This window comes from Melospiza georgiana, chromosome 1 (assembly GCF_028018845.1).
Source record: "Melospiza georgiana isolate bMelGeo1 chromosome 1, bMelGeo1.pri, whole genome shotgun sequence".
Classification (NCBI taxonomy): Eukaryota; Metazoa; Chordata; class Aves; order Passeriformes; family Passerellidae; genus Melospiza; species Melospiza georgiana.
Window position 1 is genome coordinate 8,812,948 of NC_080430.1, and position 20,597 is coordinate 8,833,544.

The window sequence follows — 20,597 nt, forward strand, 5'->3', positions numbered from 1 at the left end:
TGTCCCAGATTCTGAGTCTGAGATTTCTTAAAACCAATCTTGTTTTAACTCTTTGCTCTCCTTCCTCACAGAATAAATGCAAGGAGACTGTAAAGGAAGATTCTTGGTGGATGGGATGCAAGGCTGCTCTATTTAGGAAAACTGCTAGCTTTTTTAACAATACCAGTTGATCAGAGGGATGGAGCCCCTCCATCCTTGCAGACATGTGGCACCTGACAGAGGGTGGCCTCCAGCAGATTGCTCAGGATGGGCTGAGGTGAGACCTGGAACCACCAGGGGCTGCTTACAGCCTGAACTGCAAAAAAAAAAAAAAAAAAAAGGAAAAAGGCTCATGAAATGCACTAGCCAAAGCCTGATCTGTATCCTGCCTGTAAATAAGTTTCCTCCACCCAGGGAAAGCCTGTGACAGGTCTGTGACACAGTGTCTGTCTGTCATGAGACCAAAAGGAAGTCGCTGTAATTGCACACAGATGGATCATCCACTCCCTTGCAGACAATGCCATCAAAAGTCTCAAAACTTGGAATGATCCAGCATTCCCAAGTATGGTTTCCCTGTGAGCACATCCCCTTTCCAAGGGAGCCATCGTGATGTCCCACAGGTCTGGTCCAGGCAAGCTTTGCCCCATGTCCAACCCCTCCTGCCCTTGGGCAGCAGCCAGAGGTGAGTTTGGTGGCCAAGGAACCCTCCACAGTCCCATCCCTTGTCACCTCTCCTCCCCAGTAATACAAACAGACATTTGTTCACACCAAACTGAGCAAATCTAATATTTATTTCACATTTAGGTCACAGGACATCATCAAAACAAATATTTTTACCCCAAACAGATTTCCTGACCTTGTGGTTTTCATTCGTGATTTGCAGTAATATTTGTCCAAAGAGATGTCTTGCTCTCAACTTAAAAATGAAAGGAAAAGAAGTTATATGGGGTCCTGCACTCAGCTTTAAGGTGCACAATTGCTTGTGCACCCAAATCACGTCTGAATTCCACTCTTGATTTCACTGGAATCAGGACAAGATCATTAAAGTCATATTTCCTGCATTTGTTCACTCCTTTTCATCCCTGAAAACCAAAATTATTTAAATATGTAAGTCCAAACACCCCAAACGCAAAGCATTAAAAATTATATTTAACAATCTTGGCCCCAACAGTGGCTGTGGGGCCCCTATCAAATCTGAGACAATCCCATTGCTTGTAAAGATGCTTTTTTTACAGATTATTTTTTTCCCTTTCAGCCCTCCTGGGCCAAGGATCACATTAACACTGCTCCTTTGAAAGCTCTGAAGGGCTCTGCACACGGAAAATTGACCTTTTTTCAGTTAAGTTTGAACTAGTTTTAAGGCAGAAACTGCTGAAGAGAGAATTTCAAAAGCTTAAGAAATCTAATGGTCCCTTATGGCTTGCAGTAATGAGTAAGATAAAATGCTCTTTCTGGTTTCCTTCCCCTTGTAATTGAAATAGTTGCTGTACTGGGGCTGCAAAACTGCTGCCCAATTATCACCCAGCTAGGTTGATTTACATCTCCTGCTCAGCCTCAGCATGGTGGGAAATGCTCAGGAGGGCCAGAGTAAACATATTTATGTCCTGATGGGATGTGCTGAGCTCTTAATATCAGGATAATAATATTATATATGTAGACATATATGTGCATATATGTCTAAAGATCCAGCTAGGCAAACTTTCCCTGTGAGGGCACAAAGAGCTGAGGCACAGCACAGCTACAGGCTGGGAAACACCTGGTTCACCCCAGTGCTTGGATTTTAGTTGAGGATGTGATCCTCTTTTACTGGCACATCCCAGCTTCCCTTTGGAGGGTTTGAGCACCAGGGCACTGCCTGAACTATTGGTCAAGTAAACACAGACTAGCCCCAGTCTCATTAGGGTCATTTCTCACATTGGCTGGGCTGGGGGAGGTGGAGAGGACAGGCAGCTGCTGGTGGCTGCCCTTCAGGGCACCTCTGCCACCCCACAGAACCCTCCCAAATGAGTTGGCTTTGCAGAGCCACGCAATATTTCACAGGTAAATGACAGACTGCCCACGTGGCTGTGGGTGGGAGGAGAAGGAGGCTGTGGCCACCACATGAAGCCCCACTGGCACAATTCCTGGTGTGTTTGAAGAGTCCAATACCAAATCCCACAGGATCCCCTCTGCATTTCAATTTCATCAGGGTAAACTCCTCAGAGGTGTGCAATAGGAATGCCATCACATATCAGACATTTCAGGAAGTCTCTGTAATTTCTTTAATTATTCAGACAACAGAGCACAAGGATAATAGCTTCAAGTACATTCTTATACATTATTTTGACAGTAATAGATATGTATTTAGTCATAAACTATTCTGTAGCCACCACTATGTGTACATTTTATACAAACTATTGCCATACTCGGACCCTGAAAACGGACAGTGACATCTCCTAGATGTTTTGCACAAGGTTATGACAGTACATCCTTCATACAAGAGCTGTGGCTGTGGGTTGGATTGGCCCATCTAAGGAAGCACTTCTAACACACCACAGAGGGGTGATCCCGATGAGAGGAGCCAGAGGGAGAGGTGGAATTCAGACGCGGTGAGAGGAAGACGTAAAGCTGCTTGGAATAAGCGCGACGGAGAACGTGGCACAGCATTTCTCTGCTCAGTGAAACAGGCTGATCCTGGTGTAAGAGCATCTAAGCTTCTCTCACACCACAAAGATCTGAGCTCATCTCGGCCTTTGGTTGAAGATTAAATGAGGCAATGTCTGGTGTGGTCCCATCCAGGCATGTGCCCTGCCCTGACACAAGTGTGGGCTCTGGTCTGATGGCTCTTAAACTTCTCAGTTGCAATTTAGATTTAAACCCTCCAGCCAGTGGCTTTAAGTTTGATCATTGACATCCCTAAACACCTCCACCACCCGACCTCTGGAGAAGGCACCTTCCAACATGGTCATTTCTTTGAGTGTAGAGGCCTTAAAAAATGGCAACCACCTCTCAGAGACAGGGTAAGAGAGCTCAGACACCCCGACGCTGCCAAACTAAGGCCAGATTCCTACAGCAGAGACTCATTTGTTCCATGATCACATTCTCACATGCCCCAAATCATCTGGGTTTGCAGCCCTCAGCACACCCCAAAGACGGGGAGGTGGCAGAGTCCAAGCTGGGGTGGGCAGCAGGTCCTCAGCACCCACCAGGCAGTCCACAGTCCCCTGTGATGCCTCTCATTGGGTAGACATGAGGGTGGCTTTGTTCCTCTCCTGGTGCTGCAGCACACTGTGGTCACTCCAAAGTCTCATCACCTTGGCCATGTCCAAGCTTTGGAGGTTGGAAGTGGGGCTGGACTAGAAGTTGACAGGAAGGAGAAACCACATCCATCTGTCGGGGCTTCACACAGCAGTGCTCGTGTGGGGAACTCGGCCTCCAGCTCCTGACTGCGCTCCAGAAGCTCCTGAGATTTCAGCGTGGAAGGGCATGGTCGACACTCTCTGGAGATGGCCCCAGCAGGGACGTTCTGGGAGGCTGTGGAGCTGCCATCCATCCCAGCAGAGAACATGGCTGTGTCTGGAGCAAAAGGCCTGGTGGGTGAACATCCTAGACTGGCAAGTAATGGAAACCAAAGAAAAGGTGAGAAGACATTCAAGGCAAGCTCCCTTCCGGCATGGTCCCGTCGCAGACGCGCACACACATGCACACACAATGTTTTGCAAAATTTTTAAAGGGATCCTGGAAACCCTCAATGGAGGAGCACGTGGTGCAGCAGAACCTCACTGATCAGCACCTGTCAAGGATGATCCCCTCAGGGTGGGTTGGGGCTGGGACCAGACAGGGGATGCAGCACTGGCCCCACCACTCCGCTCCTAAAACACATCTCCAGCACATTCACCCATGGGTGGGTGGGGACAGACTCCTGCATTACAGCTAAGGAATGTCTCTCAGCATAAATGAACAAATCTTTATCCTTTTGTTTGTTTTGCAAAGGGTGCTTTGCTCTGTTGTCAGTGGCCACAAACTCTGTGCTGTTACTCAAAGCAGCCAGTGAAATCTGGTGGATCTCATGATCCTTCTTCCAGCATCAGCCACATGAACCCCTCTAACTCACCAAAGTCAATGTCTCTGCCTCAGATTTCCATCTTCTGGGCACCCAGATTGAACCCCACTGAAACCCCGGGGTTGCCACAAGGCAAAGGGAGCTGCCTCCCTTACATTAATGCACTTCAAAGAGAAAACTTGATTTAGCATCCTCAGAAATCAATTCTCAGAGCCATCTACAGTCTCCGTTCCAGACTGGGAAGTGAGCATGGAGTCAGGGCTGCAGCTGGAAGAGAGGAGCATTGTCTGAGCAGGGGTGGGGAGCCAGGGCTCTGGCAAAGGGAAACCCATCTGCTGGTCACTCGTGCAAATAAGTGAGGTTCTACTGTCAGTACAAGAGATTCCAGGTTATGCACAGATGTGATGGATTTGTTTCCTTAATTAAAGTACCAAAATTAAATGTTATAAGCAACAATCTAAATAAAATAAAGGGCACTCATTTAGGTATCATGTTTCCTAAACCAACAAGCAAAAAGGAAAAAAAAAATGGGATGCACCAGGAACTCTTAGTTATTATATACTAACCAAACTGTGCATGGCACATTTTATTTCTATAAAACTATTAAAACTATTACAAAATATTCAAAAATACATTTTAGTAAATTTACAGCAGTTATTTCTCAATTTATTAATGCAAAACATCCTTTTCCCCCCTCTGTACAAACTACCATCTCCATCGTCACAGAATTGCCGCCATGTGCGCTTTTTAAAAAATATTATTTTCTAATAAACTTTTTCTGAAGTTAAAAATAACAAAGTTTCTTACGGTTTTTGCAAATAAAAAGTTTGTGTAACAGTCTCAACTTCCATGAACTTCCATGAACGTGGCCAAATGATGTTTTTACAAAGCAAAACATGGAAAACAATACAGGAAATGATGTTACATTTGCAACTATTTAAATTAAAATAATATATTCTCATATTTTACACTATTTCAAAAAACGAAATGTGATTCAGTTAAGTATTGATCTCTCAAAAAAATCTAATTTACAATTCTGTGTATAAAAATATAATTTACGGACCCCCATGAAGTTTGTCTTTTTTGTGTGTGTGTGTTCGTTTGTTTGTTTGCTTGTTTTTTAGACTTGCTGAAATGAAAGAGCAATGTAATGGAGAGATGGGAAAGTACAGAATTTTGCTTTCTGAAAGTCAGGACACACGTGACATGTAGAAAAATAGACTCTGCGCAGTTTTGCTTGGCCTCACAAAATAATTTTTTCTCCTGTGAGTACAGTTCACATGATAATAAATTATCAAAGAAACTATTTAAGGCTCTTGAAGGTCCGGTTCATATCATTTAAAACATCTATTCAAAATACCAAAGAAATAAATATCCAGGAGAGGAGGAAAAAAAAAAAAACAAACAACAAACAAAACAAAAGAACAAATAAAAATATATATATATTTATAAACTAAACAGAACAGAACTTCCAGGGGTCTTTGTTTCCCTTTAAGTCTACTTTGGACTGTCCTACTTAATTATTATTATTTTATTATTATTATTTTTAAGTCTTAATCCGTGCTCTCTTTTAAAAATATGTATTTTTTCTTTTTTTTTTTTTTTTTTGTTTTCTTTTAGCGTATTCTTTTCTTTTTTTTTTTCTCTTTTTTTCTCTCCTTTCTCTCTCTCTCTCTCTCTCTCTCCCTCGGTGTCTCTGTCTCTCCGTTGGAGCCTGGTGGGCTGGCGCGGGGTGCCCTCAGCTGGACGACACCATCATGCCCAGCGGGTGCAGAGAGTCACTATCCAGCACCCAGCTGCCGATGCGGTAGAGGAGCCGCGAGTACCAGTGGATGCCGGGGGCCGTGGGGTCTCCCATGGGGGACCCCATCCCGGCGGGACAGAGGGCGGCCAGCAGGGCCTGCAGCAGGCGGAAGGGAGCGAAGGCCCAGTGCGCCCAGCTGTGCTCCTCGATGACGGCGTAGCACGAGGCCAGCACGCGGTCGATGAGGATGGTGCCCTGGGCGGTGAGCGGCGCGTAGGCTCCCGACGCCTCCTCCCGCAGCGACACGCGGTGCACGGCCGCCGGCAGCAGCCGCCGCCCGCCCTCGCCCAGCACGAAGACGCGCTGGCCCGGCCGCACGCGGCTGGCGAACAGCGCCCGGCCGCCGGCGCTCCCCGCCTCCGACTGGTTCTGCTGGGGCGCCACGAACAGGAGGTGGGCGGCCGTCAGCAGCAGCCGGGCCCGGGGCTGCCGCGTCTCGATGACGTAGAAGAGCTTGTGGGAGCCGTCCTCGCGGTCCAGGAAGGTGAGGAAGTCGCTGTAGAGCAGACGGCCTTCGGTGTCGGCCACCAGCACCCGGTCTCCGGGCCTCAGGTCCTTCACCAGCTTGGTCCCACCTTTCTCCAGGTGCACCGTGGCCGAGCCAGGGAAGCAACCTCCGGATTTGGCTGCCACTGAGTTTTCTGTAAAAGGAGAGAGGCAGAGTAGGGTTAGAGGAGGCACATATGTATTTTTTTTTCCTTTTTTTTTTCTTGCCCAGGATGGGGCATGGGAGCATGCAGGAACTTATTGCTTCCCCAGCCACCCCAACCCGCAAAGAAAGCTCAGGACACAGCCTCTGAAATTCCTCCACCCTCATCTATGAGCACTTTTCATTTGCACTCAGTGGGTCAAGTGAGAATCCCCTTCCTGCCAGATTTGAGCCAGTGCAAAATCTCCTCTAGGTTAGGAGTTACAAGAGTGATTTGTCTCGTAAGGGAAATGAGCCAAAATATTTCCACTGAGAAAACTGTTCCAGAACAAAATCTCTCCTGGAAGAGCTTCCCATTTGGCTACTGTTTACCCTGCGCTGACACCTGATGCCAGATAACTTGCAGGCTTTTAAAGCCGAGTCATTTTGCTGGCATGAAGTTTCTTCTCTAAGCAAGTGCCTGTGCTCTCGATGCTCAGGGTCCCCATTCAGCTCTTACTCAGGGAGCACATCTAGGGCAGCAAACAGCAAAGAACAGGAGGAGACTTTGCCCCAGGTTGCACACAAATTTTGCCACTGCAAAGCCACAACCCAAATTTCCCAAATCCCCCTGCATAGTGCTGCACAAGCCCCCATGCTGCCTCCAGCCTTCCTGCTCAGCATGGTGGCTCCTGGGGCACATCTCACACTCACAGCACCTTGCCTGGCATCTCCAGCACTTTGCTTCAATCCTCTCCCAAAAAAGAAAGAAACCTCCCCTCCCTTCTAGGAGAAGCATGCTCTTCCCTGCCTCATAGCGTGTGATCCCAGAGCAGCCCAACACTGTGCCAGGCCCAGGCAAATGCCTCCTCCTGAGTAACTCTTGGGAGTTACTCAGAGTTTAGAGCAGCATTTGCTGCTTTCCTGTGCTACTGAGAGGAACAATCTCAGACTTAAAGAAAGCAAAAATAGCAATGAGACTCTGTCTCTCTTGTAAATCACTTTTTGGAAGTTCAGCCACCTGTGGGGTGGTGGGAAAAGAAGTCTGCTGTGCTCCAGGCTGATCTCTGTCTTAACAGAGGGACTTGCAGTGCTCCTAACCACTCTGTTTGTTTTTTTTTTTTTTTTAATATTGGTTAATATCCCACAGTATGTCATGGTAGCAAGTGTTGAGATTCCCCATCCCTCCCTTGCCTTTCCCTGCTTTCTCTCAGTTACTCCCTATACCAGTCAAGAGACGTGCTGATTTAGATCCTAAAGATGGACAGATTTTATATTTTTCTCTGTGACTGCTACTGAAATTCCTATGATTTAAACAAATCCTTGGAGTGTCCCCTAATGACTTTCTCAGGAAGGACAGGAAGGGTGAAAATTAGACCGTTATTGATTTGCTAATGACTTTATCACTTCTCCTTCAGAAATGAAGCAGCAAGATCTCCAAGGCCTCCCTCTTCAGGGAGGACATGGCAACAAACAAGCTATGTGCTTTATGTGGAGGCCTCTGCTAGTAAACTACACCTTCCTACAAGCTGGCAGTAAAGGTCTGGCTAGAGCTTTGTTTGCATATTCAGGGACTTGATGAATAGATGTAGTAGTGTAGCAGCTCTACAAACATGCCAGTGAATTGGCAGAGGTGTGAAAATCTGCTTCTTTGAGCAGCGCTTGTTTGGGTTCTCTAATTAAAATCCAATAAAGGATCAGCATTGTCATTCTGATTCATGTAATAAATGCAGACACTCTTGGAAGAGAGGACACTTCCATTTTTTTCCCAGCTTCTTCCCCCCCTTTTCTCCCCCTCCCTATTTGTTCAGGTGCAGAAACCCTATGTGCCAATTCACACACATACTCTCCAAAAACCCAGGACCTTCCAAGCACTATTTGCACAGCAGAGCCACTTTTCCAAGGCACTCAAGATCTGTATTTGAATTTTAAATGTAGAAGCTTGCTCTAAATACTTGCTGTAGCGCATTATCAATGTCCCTTTTACCACCCCTGCCTCTCCCTCCTCTGTTCTGGTGACAATAATTCAGGCCTTGGGGGAACTCTTCTTTGCATTCCAGTCTCCTGGATCATACTTTTTGCAAACAGAGATCTAGATAAAGAATCTTCCTGCTGGCATTATGGGATTTAATCTTCTCATGAGATGCTCTGTCATGAAATGAGGTTTGGACAGTTTAAGATCAGGCTGAGAGAGTGGAATTCAAGCCTGCTCCCTTCAGCCTGCCTCGTACAGTCACACGACCCTGCCTGACACCCTCCAAATATTGCCCCCGAGTCCTTGTGTGCCGAATCTCAATGAGCAGCTTGGGGTGGCTCCCGTCCTGTGAAACACCCCTGGGGTGGATTAGGAGGTGCTCCTGGGCTAAGGTCACCACACACCACAATCGGACACCTTGCGCTACAAAGCCCATCTCGGCTATTGAAAGGGGAGTTTCAGATCTCCACACAGCTGACAGCTTTGCAGGGCCTCTTTTCGCCTAGAAAGGACCCAGGAGCTGAACAAAAGCAGTAGCAGGCTCTCAGGACAAAGCCCACATGGGCCAGGAGAGGTGCTCAGCCCCTGGGGAGCTCTGGGATGGAGTGAGGGATGTGAACCCCTCCTGCAGGTGGGCACGGCTGCTTCCCTGCCATGGGTTCGAAGCAAACAGCTATATTTAAAGAAAGCCCATTATTTTCTTTTGCAGCCAAGTGTCTCCTGACACATCCAGCAGGTTGCTGGGCTAGGGTATGCTCTTAAAAAGAGCTTTCGATGTCATACAGCTGGACGGAGGGAGGCGATGGAGCTGGGGGCTGTCACTCGCTGACAGATTTGCTCCACCAAAAAACGTGTCAAGTGTCAGGAAAAGAAACTCTGCGAGTCGGGGATTTCTTGCGAGCTGTTCCCGGGTTGAGACAGCGTGTGGCGTTGTAAGCACAGGGGAGGAGAGGGAAAAAAATTATGTGTATGTGTATCCCTATCTGGGAATTTCCTAGCGGCTACAGCTGAAGGAGGCTGGGGACCACGTTATTTATTTTCCTGGCCGGCTCCCACTCGGAGATTAGCGCTCGCGAGTAAGGCGTGCAGCCAGCGGGGCGGCTGGAGACGGCCACGAGTGTTTGTGTTGAACACGCTGCTTGGATGGGGAAAGCATCAGACCCCACGGGGGGAGGAGAAGGGTGTGTGGCCGCGGCGCAGCTCTCGTGGGGAGGCTGGCCAAGCAAATCACCCAAATAAAAGTGCTGTGAAAAACTGCTGCAGCTGGCTGGGCTTTGTTTTTTCCTTCCCCCTCGCTCTTTCCTTTCCCCCACCTCTGCTCCGACGGGGTCGCTAAGAGACAGGGGAAGGCCCCCGGGGCTCCGCTCCCATCCCCTATGGGGACCCTGCAGGGACAGAGGAGGGAGCCCGGCGGCAGACACAGGCCACAGAAGGCTCTAGGGCGCTGAGTCGCTGCCCTGGGATGTCTCCCCACCTCGGCACGACCCTTACCTGCTTTGACGGAGCAGTGGATGTGCGCCTTGGACTCGTAGTAGACCCAGTCGAAGCCAGCCTCGACGGCCAGGCGGGCCAGCATGCCGTACTTGCTGCGGTCCCGGTCCGACGTGGTGATGTCCACGGCGCGGCCCTCGTAGTGCAGGGACTCCTCGGAGTGGTGGCCGTCCTCGTCCCAGCCCTCGGTCACCCGCAGCTTTACCCCGGGCCACTGGTTCATCACCGAGATCGCCAGAGCGTTCAGCTTGTCCTTGCAGCGCTGCGGGGACACGGCGGAGAGGCAAGGGTCATTGTGGGGGTGCTGCAGCCAGGGGAACACCCCCCCTTCGTTACCGATACCCCCCCGGGCCGCATCCCGCTTCCCTCTCCCGCCAAAGAGGCGGCATTCCTGCCCCCCCTGCCAAAGAGGCGGCATTCCTGCCCCCCCTGCCAAACGCGCCCCAGGATGGGCTCAGCCAGGGCTGAGCATCTTCACCTCCGCTGCCAGGGAAGGACGGGGAGGTGGGCGAGGAGGGGGAGAGTGAATCTGGGCACACGGGATGAACAGAGACTCAAACACCCCGAATACCCACAGGGACGGACCTTCTCCCTGCCCTGGCACCTGCTGCGGGGACAGGGGGACCCCCCTCTGCCGGAGTTGGCGATTCAAAGGCACCTGCACGGAGCAAATTCCTGCCGCCAAGTGCCCTGTCCCTTCCCGAGAGCAAAGTTTCTGCCCAGAACAAACACTCGCCATATATCTCAGAGTCACGGATTCCCCCCCGGAATGTCTCTGCGGGTCTTTTCAGCTTAATTCTGTGTTGAAAAGGGTATCAATACATGTTAACAGCCTTTATGTGCTGGAGGGAGGGGTGTTTTTTTTCTTCTCTCCCTTCGCCCATCACTCATTAGAGCCCTCAAAGCTGCATGGGCTGGGAGCATTCACTCCGCTTCAAACATACATCGGCGCTCGCCTACAAAGCCGAGCAAATCCATACAATAATATAGCTCTTAGTGGGAAGATGAAAAGCAAGGGAGGGCCAAGGAGGGAAGTTAAGCGGAGCAGGGATGCTATGCAAGCTAGGAGCCCCTTTGTGTGGAGTGAAACCCTTCCAGCTCCGTGGAGAAAGTACTGCAGGGTTTTTCATTGACCATCCAGAGCCACCAGCCTTCCCTGGGCTGAACTGGGCCCAGCAGCACCGGGAGCACGTAGGGATCGAGTAATGAAGGACACAGGACAGGGGAAAGTGAGGAAAAGAGGTGAGCTGAAACCCTGAAAGTTTTAGGGAGATTCCCATCTTAGCCAGGCGGGGAATAGACACAGTGGCGACAGGGGAAAAGGACTCTCAGCCCGGCAGAAACAGGAAATCAGCACCGAAAGCATTGAAAAGCACTTGACTAAAGGCACAGAGTTAGAAACAGACACGCTGCCAGCTTTCCTCCTCCTCCTTTTTGAGAGGAGAACAACTCAGGTGCATGTACCCGACATTGCTCTCTTGATGCAAATAGCGATGTGGCTGTAAGCCACGGCGGGATGCAGTAAGCTGCTCTCCCCACACTTTTGCTGGCCTGACTGCTGTGCTTGGCCTTCTGCAGGACCATTCTCCCCAGCGTGCTCAATAAAAGACCACAGAGTCCCCTTTCACAGCTCCCAGGAACGCAAACCCCTCCATTACTCGGACGACGCTACTTTTAGGGACGTGACAAGGTTGCTTAGCAAGGAAGTTTCCATGTGTTCACCAACAGCCATAAAAGTGATTCCCGCAACACACAGGTTGATATAAAGAGATATAAAAGTCCCCGAGAGATATAAAACACAGTCACGAGCTCACTTTGGACTCTCTGGCCTACCGTTTTATGGAGAGAGACGGGTGTTTGGGGTTTCGGCACCGTTCCCGGCAGCAAAGTGCAGCGGGACAAGGAAGTTGAGTTTGATTTATTTTATTTTTTCCCCTCTCTCCCTCTCACACCTGAGTGGATAGATACGCTCCATCACTGATTTACAGGGGAAAGGGGGAGAAGGATCAAACGTCCCAGCTGCCGATAAGGCGACAGCGCTGCGCGACACGGCGATGGCGATGGCGATGCCGTGCCCCGCACGGGCGGAGCGGGCGCGGGCAGGGACGCGGGCAGAGCCGGGGGGCTCCTCTGGCCGCTCCGGCCCTGCCAGCACCGCTCCCCGGCTCCGGGCTAAATAAAGAAGGAGAAACGACCTCCTAAAGGACTTTTCTCCCTTTTATACTGCCTGAGCTGGATTGTCAGAGTCAAAAGCCGTGAAGCCCAGACTATTTATTAATTCATCGGGTCGTGTGCCACAAATCAAGCCCAATTCTGTTCAGCCACCGTGAAGCTCAGCAGGGCTGCCTCCACTAACGCTTTGTGTGGAGGCAAAGTTGTTCAACAAGCCCTCTCCTGCCAGCTCCTAATCTCTTCACAAATGAATTGCTTGAAGGAAACACTTAACAGGTACCTGTCAGTGTAAACAACCTGGTGGGCTTCCTAAATGCCAAGTTGATCTCTAAATTCCTCACATCACGCACTGGTTGTGTGGCTGCATTACACGAGATTGCTATTTTATTTCATACAAATTCCAGCTTTATCATACTGACCTGGCCTCCTTATCTCTCTCCCCAATCCAGCCAATGGCCGGGGTGGGGGGGGGAGGAAAGGGAGGAAGGGGGGAGCCCTTAGCAAACTGCTGGTGTCACCTGCAAAGTTGAGAACCTGACTTACCTACCTCTGTTTGCGTTCCCCCCCACCCTTCTGGAGTTAATATTAACTAGCGACTAATGCATTCGGCAACCACTCTGCAAGTTTAACGATTCTGTCCATGAAAGATCTCTCCATGGTTGAAGGGCTCCCGAAGCCGGCGTTTAAAGGCTGGGATTTAACGAGAGGTTGCCGGCCGAGCGGGAGAGGGAAGGAGAGGAAAGCAAGGCAGGGAGGCCAGGGGCAGGACCGCACCCCGGGCCGCCGAGGACCCTGCCGTGCCCGGGAGCGAGGGCAGGCAGTGCTCGCTGCCCGGCCCCGCTCCGCTTCCCGCTCCCTGCCCGGCCCGGGGTGCCGGAGCCCCGCTCGCTCCCCGACCTCGCTCCCCTCTCTGCCCGCGGGTACCCGGCCCTGCGGCCTCCCCGGCCCCGCCGCTCTCAGCCCACCTCCCCCCTTTGTGTCTAAGGCACGGGAACAAGCACTGAAGGAGAGGGGGGGGGGAAAGTATTTGTTTTCGTTTCGTTCGTCTGAGGGAAGTTGACAGAAGGTCAGGAGTTCAGACGCTGCCAGCTAATGCAGCGGGAGCGGCCAGCCGCGTAGCCGGCGCGGCGTGCCCCGGGAGAGCCGCGGGGCCGGGGTCAGCCCGCAGTGCGCCCCCGGCCCGCAGCGCCCCGCTCCCGAGCGTGCCCGGCTCCCCCCGCGCCCGCCGCCCCGCTCCGCTCCGCTCCGCTCCGCCGCGCACACGCACCGGCGCAGCCGCGCACGGAGGGATGCGCCGAGCCCCGGCGGGAGCCCGTCTCCCGCGGAGCCGCCGCCGCCGCCGCTGCCGCCGGGCTGCGGAGGGAAGGGTGAAACCCGAGCCGCCGCGATCGATACGCGAGGGGAGTAAGTGGAGCTGAAAATGCGAGAGATGCGGCTCCGGAGGCAGCGGGGGCGGAGGAGCGCGGGTGCGCGGAGGGGCGCGGGCCGCGCCCGAGCGGGGACCGGCACCCGCTCCGCTCCGCTCCGCAGCCCTGCGCGGGGCGGCGGCGGCGGCGGGCGGAGGCGCCGCCGCGCTCCGAGGTGCGGTGCGATTTAAGGTGGTCGGGAGGAGATGGTGGCGGCCGCCGGTCCCTCGCCCCGAGAGACCCGGCAACGTGCGGAAAATCAGGCCGAGGAACGGGGAGAGTTTGGGAAATTCCACCCCCCACCCCCCCTTCCCCGCGTCCACTCCCCGCCTAGTCCTTCCAGGCGAGTCCTGCTCTAGCACTGAAGGTGGGGCTTAAATGTATTAATATTAAAAAAGCGCTGTTGACCTATATTTGGAGGAAACCCATTTCCAGTGTCTAGATTGCATGTAGTTTCTGAAACTCCGGGATTAGCAGAGCAATTGACTTCGCTGAGCTCTCTGTTGAGCATGAATTATAATTACGAGGTGACTCGGAGCGGTTCTCTTTCTCTCTCTCTTTCTCTCACCTTTATCGTTTTTTCCCTTTCTTTCTTTTTGTTCATAAAATAGTTCCGCAATCCGATTCCACCCGAAATCCAATATTTACCCAGTTGTAAACCTTGTGCCATCAGATTTTTTAAAACAGAAGGTGATGCAATGCCGATAAGTTGCAAGTCCCTCCCCTATGGAAGTACCAGAGCATTGGCGGCGAGCATCCTTAAAGAAATATCAATATATTTACGCTCTGATGGGCACAATTGCAAATGATGGTATTGCAATACGAGCTATATAATACGGAATCAGATGAGGAATGGTCGATCCGGCTTCAGCTGCCCTTTGTGAGTGCACGACTGCATGCCTACTAAATTTAGAATACGCTCGCGACAACAATAATAATACTGAAGGTTAAAATGAAATGAAAAGAAAAAAAAAAGAGAAATTAAATAAAATAAATAGAGAAAAAAATCAAGTCAGCCGGCGCAGCAACCGCGGACTACGTTTGTAATAATGAGTGGGTGGCCTGGCGGTCACTATACACTTGGGGTCCTCTGAGCTGTATGCAATTCGTTTGATCAAAGTGCATCCTTGGGGACAAATGCAAACAGCAATCTCTAACCAAGTTACAGGGAACGCCATGGCACGGTAATGACTGTAAGTATCACACAGATTCCCCCACCAAATATCGAAACAGCTCCGGCTCCAGCCCCGGCTAACTTGGCCGGATAGATGCTATTTACATTCAATGGGGAAACTAGTCGAGTTTGGAGGGGCGGGGGGAGAGGGGGAGAGGGAAAGGGGGGGGCTTTCAAAAATACTAAGACAGATGCGTCCTTTAGGATTGCTCAGAGAGGTTAACAAACACAAATACAGGTATCTCTGTGGCTCTACCTGAGTCATCAGTCTGTCAGCTCCCGTGTTCTCTTCATCCTTAAAAATAATGTCAGGGTTGTAATTTGGGGTTAGTTCTTTAAATCTCTCGGAGTTTCTTGTGATCTTCCCTTCATATCTTCCACTGGCCCCTAGGGTCTTCTCTGCCACATTGGGAATAAACTGCTTATAGGCTAAAGGGGTCAGCTTTTTGGGGTGTCTCCTTTTTCCAATGCCCCTGCCTGGTCCACAAGTCAGCCCAGAGGAGACTAAAAGAGCGCAGATGAAGCCCACCAAGAGAATTCTTGTCAACAGCAGCATTTCGTCCATTGAATCCAATTACTTCAAAGCTCTCTGTGCCTATCCCTGGCTGTCTCTCTAGAGCTCTCTCTCCTCCTATGTCCTTGTCTGCTTTCTGAATCGTATACTATCCACCGATCCCTAGCAAGACAGGTGCTGGAATGGCAGGCTTTAGGTCGCTGATAACGGAACACATCGGAGTTTGGTCGGGAGACAGCAATCGAGAGACAAAAAAAGGGTCTGATTTTAATGGTAGCAAAGCAAGACGCTAGTGAGAGGAGTCTGCCTTTAGTTCTATATTATAGCTGCCAGGGCCGAGAGCTGATTGGCCAAGGCGAGGCAAGCTTGTCTTCTGATGTTAACCCTCAAAAAGGCAACAAATTCTTGAAAGATTTTTTTTTTCCTTTTACCTGAAGGGCTTGGAGCTGAGAGGGGTGGAGATCGCGCTTTCTTGGGATAACATCAATTACATGCTTTTTTTTTTTTTTCTTTTTTCTTGCTTTTTTTTTTTCTTCTCCTGTTTTTTTTTTGGTTTTTTTTTTTTTTTTTTCCTCCAAAAACTTTCTTGGCAGAATGGTACATTTGTCAGCAAGAGGAACAGATGCCTCTCTGAAAAAGGGGAAAAAATTAAGATTAGCAGGCTGCTTCAGTGCAAATCAAGTTTCTAAGGGCAGTTGTGGTTAAATAAAATGCCGAATTATCGGGGAGCCGTGCAAATAGGAACATACTTGGGTAATATTAACGCCCCGGGGGGGAATAATGCCATTTCAGAGCGCACCCACCTAAATGGCTTTGTAACAGGTTTCTTGCCCCTGAAAAGGGAGATTGCTCTCCCTCCCAAAGACATACATTTTTAAACACACTCGCCTTTTAGCTGATAAATGACCATTTAACAGCAGAAACAGGTCTGATGCGAAGCGGCAGTTAAATGAATTTAGTGTGTCTGACCTGTGTATCCCACAACTGCAATGTGGCACTTTTTTTTTTTTTTTTTTATTTTTAATAAAATCAGGACTATCACCCAGTTTAAAATAAGGTGGTATCTTCGGAAGTGCACGAATAGTCAACTGATTAAAAATAGATGGTCTCCTGAGCACGCTGGGGCTATATTCTTTGTTTCTTTGGTCAAAGTCGGAGAGGAGCGTTTTAGACTCTTACACCTCCTTGCGGGGTGTCATTAAGTTTTTAAGAAAAGCATAGTGTTGAAAGCATCCGCAAACACAATTAACAGAGATCGATCCAAGCAAAGTGAATGGGAAGGGGATAAGTTTAATGTTAAATTAATTGTTATCTCATGCAGCGTGGCAAGTGATGTCTTTATCCCGATCTCCAAAAGCTACTAATCAGACAAAGGTGTTGAGAGACGAGCAAAATTGCAGAGATGAGGCTGATAGAGCAGGTTAGACAGAACAGTAGAGTTCCATATGAACAAACACTTCTCTGCCTGCAAAGTGTTCATTTGCTTTTCCTCCTGAGAAAATACAATTTGTCCTAGGATCTAGAAAGTTTCAGGAGTCTTTTATGAGTTCTTAAAAATTCCAGGATGGTGTGCTAAAGTAATTCAAAGTCTACTTTCTCAGAAAAACAAAACACATTCAAAGAAATAAACTTTATTTAAGTTGTGGGGTTTAAAAAGAAAAAAAGAGACAGAAAAAGGAAAAAAAGAAATAAAAAGAGCTCTTTGGGGTGAAAAACTAGATGGAAGTTTTCTGGTTTGTGACATTGAGCTGAATAGTAATCAACTTAAACCTTGAAAATGGATTTTAAAATCAGTTTTTAAGTGGTAAAAAAGTTGTATATCCGTAAACTGCAACAAACAGGTCAGCACGGACTTTTCAAGGGACAAAGTAGTCTTTTCAGGTAAACTTCAGAAAAGAGGCGAAAGAAGTGGTCCGAAGTGGTCTCATGCCGACTCTAACTGGTGCTCTTTCATCCTTTTTAGCCTATGCTTTTCTTCTGCTATTTCTGTTTCTTTGTGGAGTTTCAGTGAGTCGTCAATTTCTCTTTCCGACCTTTAAATTGAGGAGTTTTGACTTGGAAATGGGTAAAAAGTTAGAAAGCCAGTAGCTTGGCTCCTGAGTTGTTATCAACCAACTTAGTTGCAGAAACAAGTTGTATAACAGCTAAATACCTGCTTCATGCTATTAAAAAACAAACTTAAGTTTTATCTCCCCGTCTGCGTGCATGCGAGAAGACAGATACAAGGAATATATAATTTATACAAAAGAGGGTATGTTCTTTTGATGTGGTTGCCTAAACAGCATGACTTGATATAACAGTTGATTAAACAGCGCCAAGGAATAAAAGCTCTTCTTAATGGTGTGGAATACTGCAAAACTTTTATCACCCCTCTTACCTTATCCCCCTCCCCATGGAAAGAAGATCGATATCCCAGGCACTGGATGGGTGGACATCGCAGTGAAGAAGTCTAGAGAATAAGGACAAACTCCCTCATTATCAGATTGCCATATGTACAAAGCAGTCACCCAAAGATTAACAGGGAAAGGAAACGCAAAGAAGGAATTAATTAAATGCAAGTAATAAATGCGCGGGGGGGGGGGGGAAGGGAGAAATCAAGAAAAGTTGTAACTGTGGGAAGCTCGAAATCCCCCTCCTATCAAATTAGATGTGAAAGAAAGCAGAGCTGGGGGAGCGGGGAGGCTCTGCTCAGCCTCAGCGCAGGCTGGAGCTGGCGGCGGCCCCGCCGGGAGCCGGGCGGGGGGAGCCGGGGGTGTGAGGGGGACGCCGGGGGAAGCCGGGGGGGAACCGGGCCGGCGCTCCCGTCCGCCCCGCCGAGCCTCCGGGATGCGCCCTGCCTCTCCTCCCCACCAGGAGCTTTTCTTCTTTCTTTTTAATTATTATTTAAATGCCACAGCTTCTGGGAAAACAACAGCCCCCGAGTCCCCGCTCCGCGCTGCCGGCAGCACGGGGGGCGGGGGTCCCGGCCCTGCTCCCGGCCCGCCGGCCCAGCCCCGGCCCCGGGCTGCAGGGAGCCCCGAGCCGAGCCCTGCCCGCCCCGCACCTCCCACAGCAAACACCCCAGAGCAGCAGCAGCCCCCGGCCGGCACCGACGCCGTCTTTGGAGGGTCCGGAGCCCACAGCCACCGCGGTCCCCATGGGCCCCGGGTCCCGCAGGGCTGCCCATCGTGAGGGAGCCGGGGAGGCCCCTGAGCGAGGCCCCTCAGTGGAAGTGCCCGGCTCCGCTGCCCTGCCCACAGCACCAGGTCCATCGTGGAGCTCCTCACAGCCCCCAAAGCCCTGCTGCAGTGCTGGGGTCCCTGGGTCATCCAGACCCTGATCCACACCACAGTCTCAGGAGCTTCCCTTACGGACCCCACTGAGTCCCAGTGCCGGTACCCAGCACAGCCCCACAGCCCTGCACTCCTCGCTGACACACAGGCTCTTCCAGGGGCTCAGCCAAACCCATTGAAGCTCCCACTGTGGTGATCATCCCCTATGGACCCCAGTGAGTCCCAGTGCAGGCACCCAGCACAGCCCCACGGCCCTGCACTCCTCGCTGACACACAGGCTCTTCCAAGGGCTCAGCCAAACCCATTGAAGCTCCCACTGGACTGGCATGGATGGGGCCATTGCCAGCGCTGTCCTGGGCCATCCCCACCCAGCCTGGGCTGCAGAGGGGCACTGATGGATGCACCCAACCCCCAGACAAGTTCTTTGAGAATCAGACATTATTTACCTTCTTTTTTATGAAATCTAGATTTGCTGATGGCTGCGGGCTCTGCATAAAGCTAAGGAAGGGCTCAGACTATGCAAGAGAAGTTGCTCATTGACCATTTGAAGTTTCCAGATTTTCCTTGTACTGATACATTTTGTTGGATGAATCTCAAAATACAGAAAACTACACAAGCAAATGCTGTGTGACTTTTAACTGGATCTCAGCTATTTATCATCCTTAATAGCCAACATTTGTCCTCATGTATAATTTTTAAAATAAATTATCTATTTTTAGAGCATGAAACCTTATAGCCTCTTTGCACCTGTGGCGCTTACCAAGAGATTTGGGATCACAGCAATCAAGAAGCAGATCATGAATAACTTCAATGAAAACAGAAGTTATACTAGAGTCAAACTAGTGTAAATAGAAGGACACTCAGGCAGGATTTTCACCTGAAGTTTTGTTTGATTCTTTTATATACCCCACCCTCCTTCATGGCAGTGTTAACCCATTTTCTTTAAAGGAATTGGTGCACATCCTCGTTGCCCATCCTTGTGGTATTGCAGTACCTATCCTGAAAGTCAACTTGGAAATTTCAGTTCAGAATTACTGGCTAGCTGGCACCTCTATCATGATAAGCAGAACAAGTCTTGTTCTTTGGTGTTTTCTTCCAAAAATGCCAAAACCCTGGCACCAACAAGAAAAATTAAGCTTGTAGTTTTCCACACATTTTGCTTTGATGGTAAAATTCAGGATGCCGTGCAGATGAAACCTGGTATTACTTTACTGTACCCTTAGTCTGCCATTAGTCTGTAGCATTTCTGCTACAAGAAAAAAAAACATTTTGTGTGTATGGAGAAGTAGAAAATATTTGCTTTCCAGAATAACTGTGCATTGATTTTGCAGTTTTTATATCCATTTGCTAGTGGATTAATGCTGATCATTGTCTTGGATATGGTCAATAGAGCCTTTCATCATACATGCAAAAATTTTTGTAGGCAGAATGATTCATAAGACATTGTTATCTAGGTTTTGTTGTGTATTTGCTGTTGAACCAAACTTTAAAGCAGAATTTCCCACAGGTTTCCTTATATCTTCATCAGGGCAATATGTAATGTCTGATTATAGGTTTATAGAGAAACCCTTATATTTCTCTTTTAGGTCTTTTCATTTCTCCTTGAATAACCCAACAGTTTCTCATTCCAAAAGTCCTAGGTGGGAGTGAGTATAATTTTTTTTTCCTTCTTGGATTGTATCCGCATCCCTTTTGCAGCCACTTCCTTCTGGTCATGAATGGGGAAAATCCCATCGAGGTGTTTCTGTCCACGGGGACGGTGGGAGGGAAGCAGCCACTAGGGGAGCTCGATGTTGGGAGTAACCCCTGAGCACCTTCCTCACGGCTTACACAGCTTTTCTGCAGCAGAAATTTGAAAGCAGGTGTTTAAAAAAAAAAAAAAAAAAAAAAAAAGCAGCAAAGAAAAAAAGCAGCAACATACCAAATGGGCAAGTTTTGGAGCTTTATTTTTCAATTTTCTTAAATAACAGCTTAATAGCCAAGTATCCCAATATTATTTTTCATGTTGTTCTGTCTATTGAATTGTGAGGTGAGAAATGGCCACAACACATATTTCTTAGCTTCTGATAGCCCATAAAATGAGGACATACTGAGATGAAGCAGCAGCCATGAGTACAGGAATATCTAATGTTTAGTCCCA

At 49.3% G+C, this 20,597-nt stretch overlaps 1 protein-coding gene across 2 annotated transcripts; it reads right to left on the bottom strand.

Annotated features, from left to right (window-relative positions):
• Positions 1–5,759: 5,759 nt before the first annotated feature.
• On the bottom strand, positions 5,760–15,451 carry SHH (sonic hedgehog signaling molecule). 2 transcript variants are annotated; one of them, XM_058034046.1, is made up of 4 exons: positions 14,928–15,451; positions 9,920–10,181; positions 5,903–6,466; positions 5,760–5,872 (listed from the first exon to the last, which is right to left on the bottom strand). In XM_058034046.1, the coding sequence occupies exons 1-4, from the start codon at positions 15,234–15,236 to the stop codon at positions 5,760–5,762; spliced, it is 1,248 nt and encodes a 415-aa protein (XP_057890029.1). In that variant the 5' UTR covers positions 15,237–15,451. The 2 variants fall into 2 exon arrangements, with proteins under 2 accessions (XP_057890029.1, XP_057890019.1); XM_058034036.1 differs by having other exon boundaries at positions 5,760–6,466.
• Between the last annotated feature and the right edge of the window lie 5,146 nt (positions 15,452–20,597).

What these genes read in the sequence shown, in the direction of transcription:
- SHH (XM_058034036.1), bottom strand. Translation starts at nt 15,236, where the DNA reads ATGGACGAAATGCTGCTGTTGACAAGAATTCTCTTGGTGGGCTTCATC. An exon ending in CTGACAGACTGATGACTCAG is followed by an intron (nt 10,182 to 14,927) that starts GTAGAGCCACAG and finishes GTGTCCCCGCAG; the next exon opens with CGCTGCAAGGACAAGCTGAA. An exon ending in CCACTGCTCCGTCAAAGCAG is followed by an intron (nt 6,467 to 9,919) that starts GTAAGGGTCGTG and finishes CTCCTTTTACAG; the next exon opens with AAAACTCAGTGGCAGCCAAA.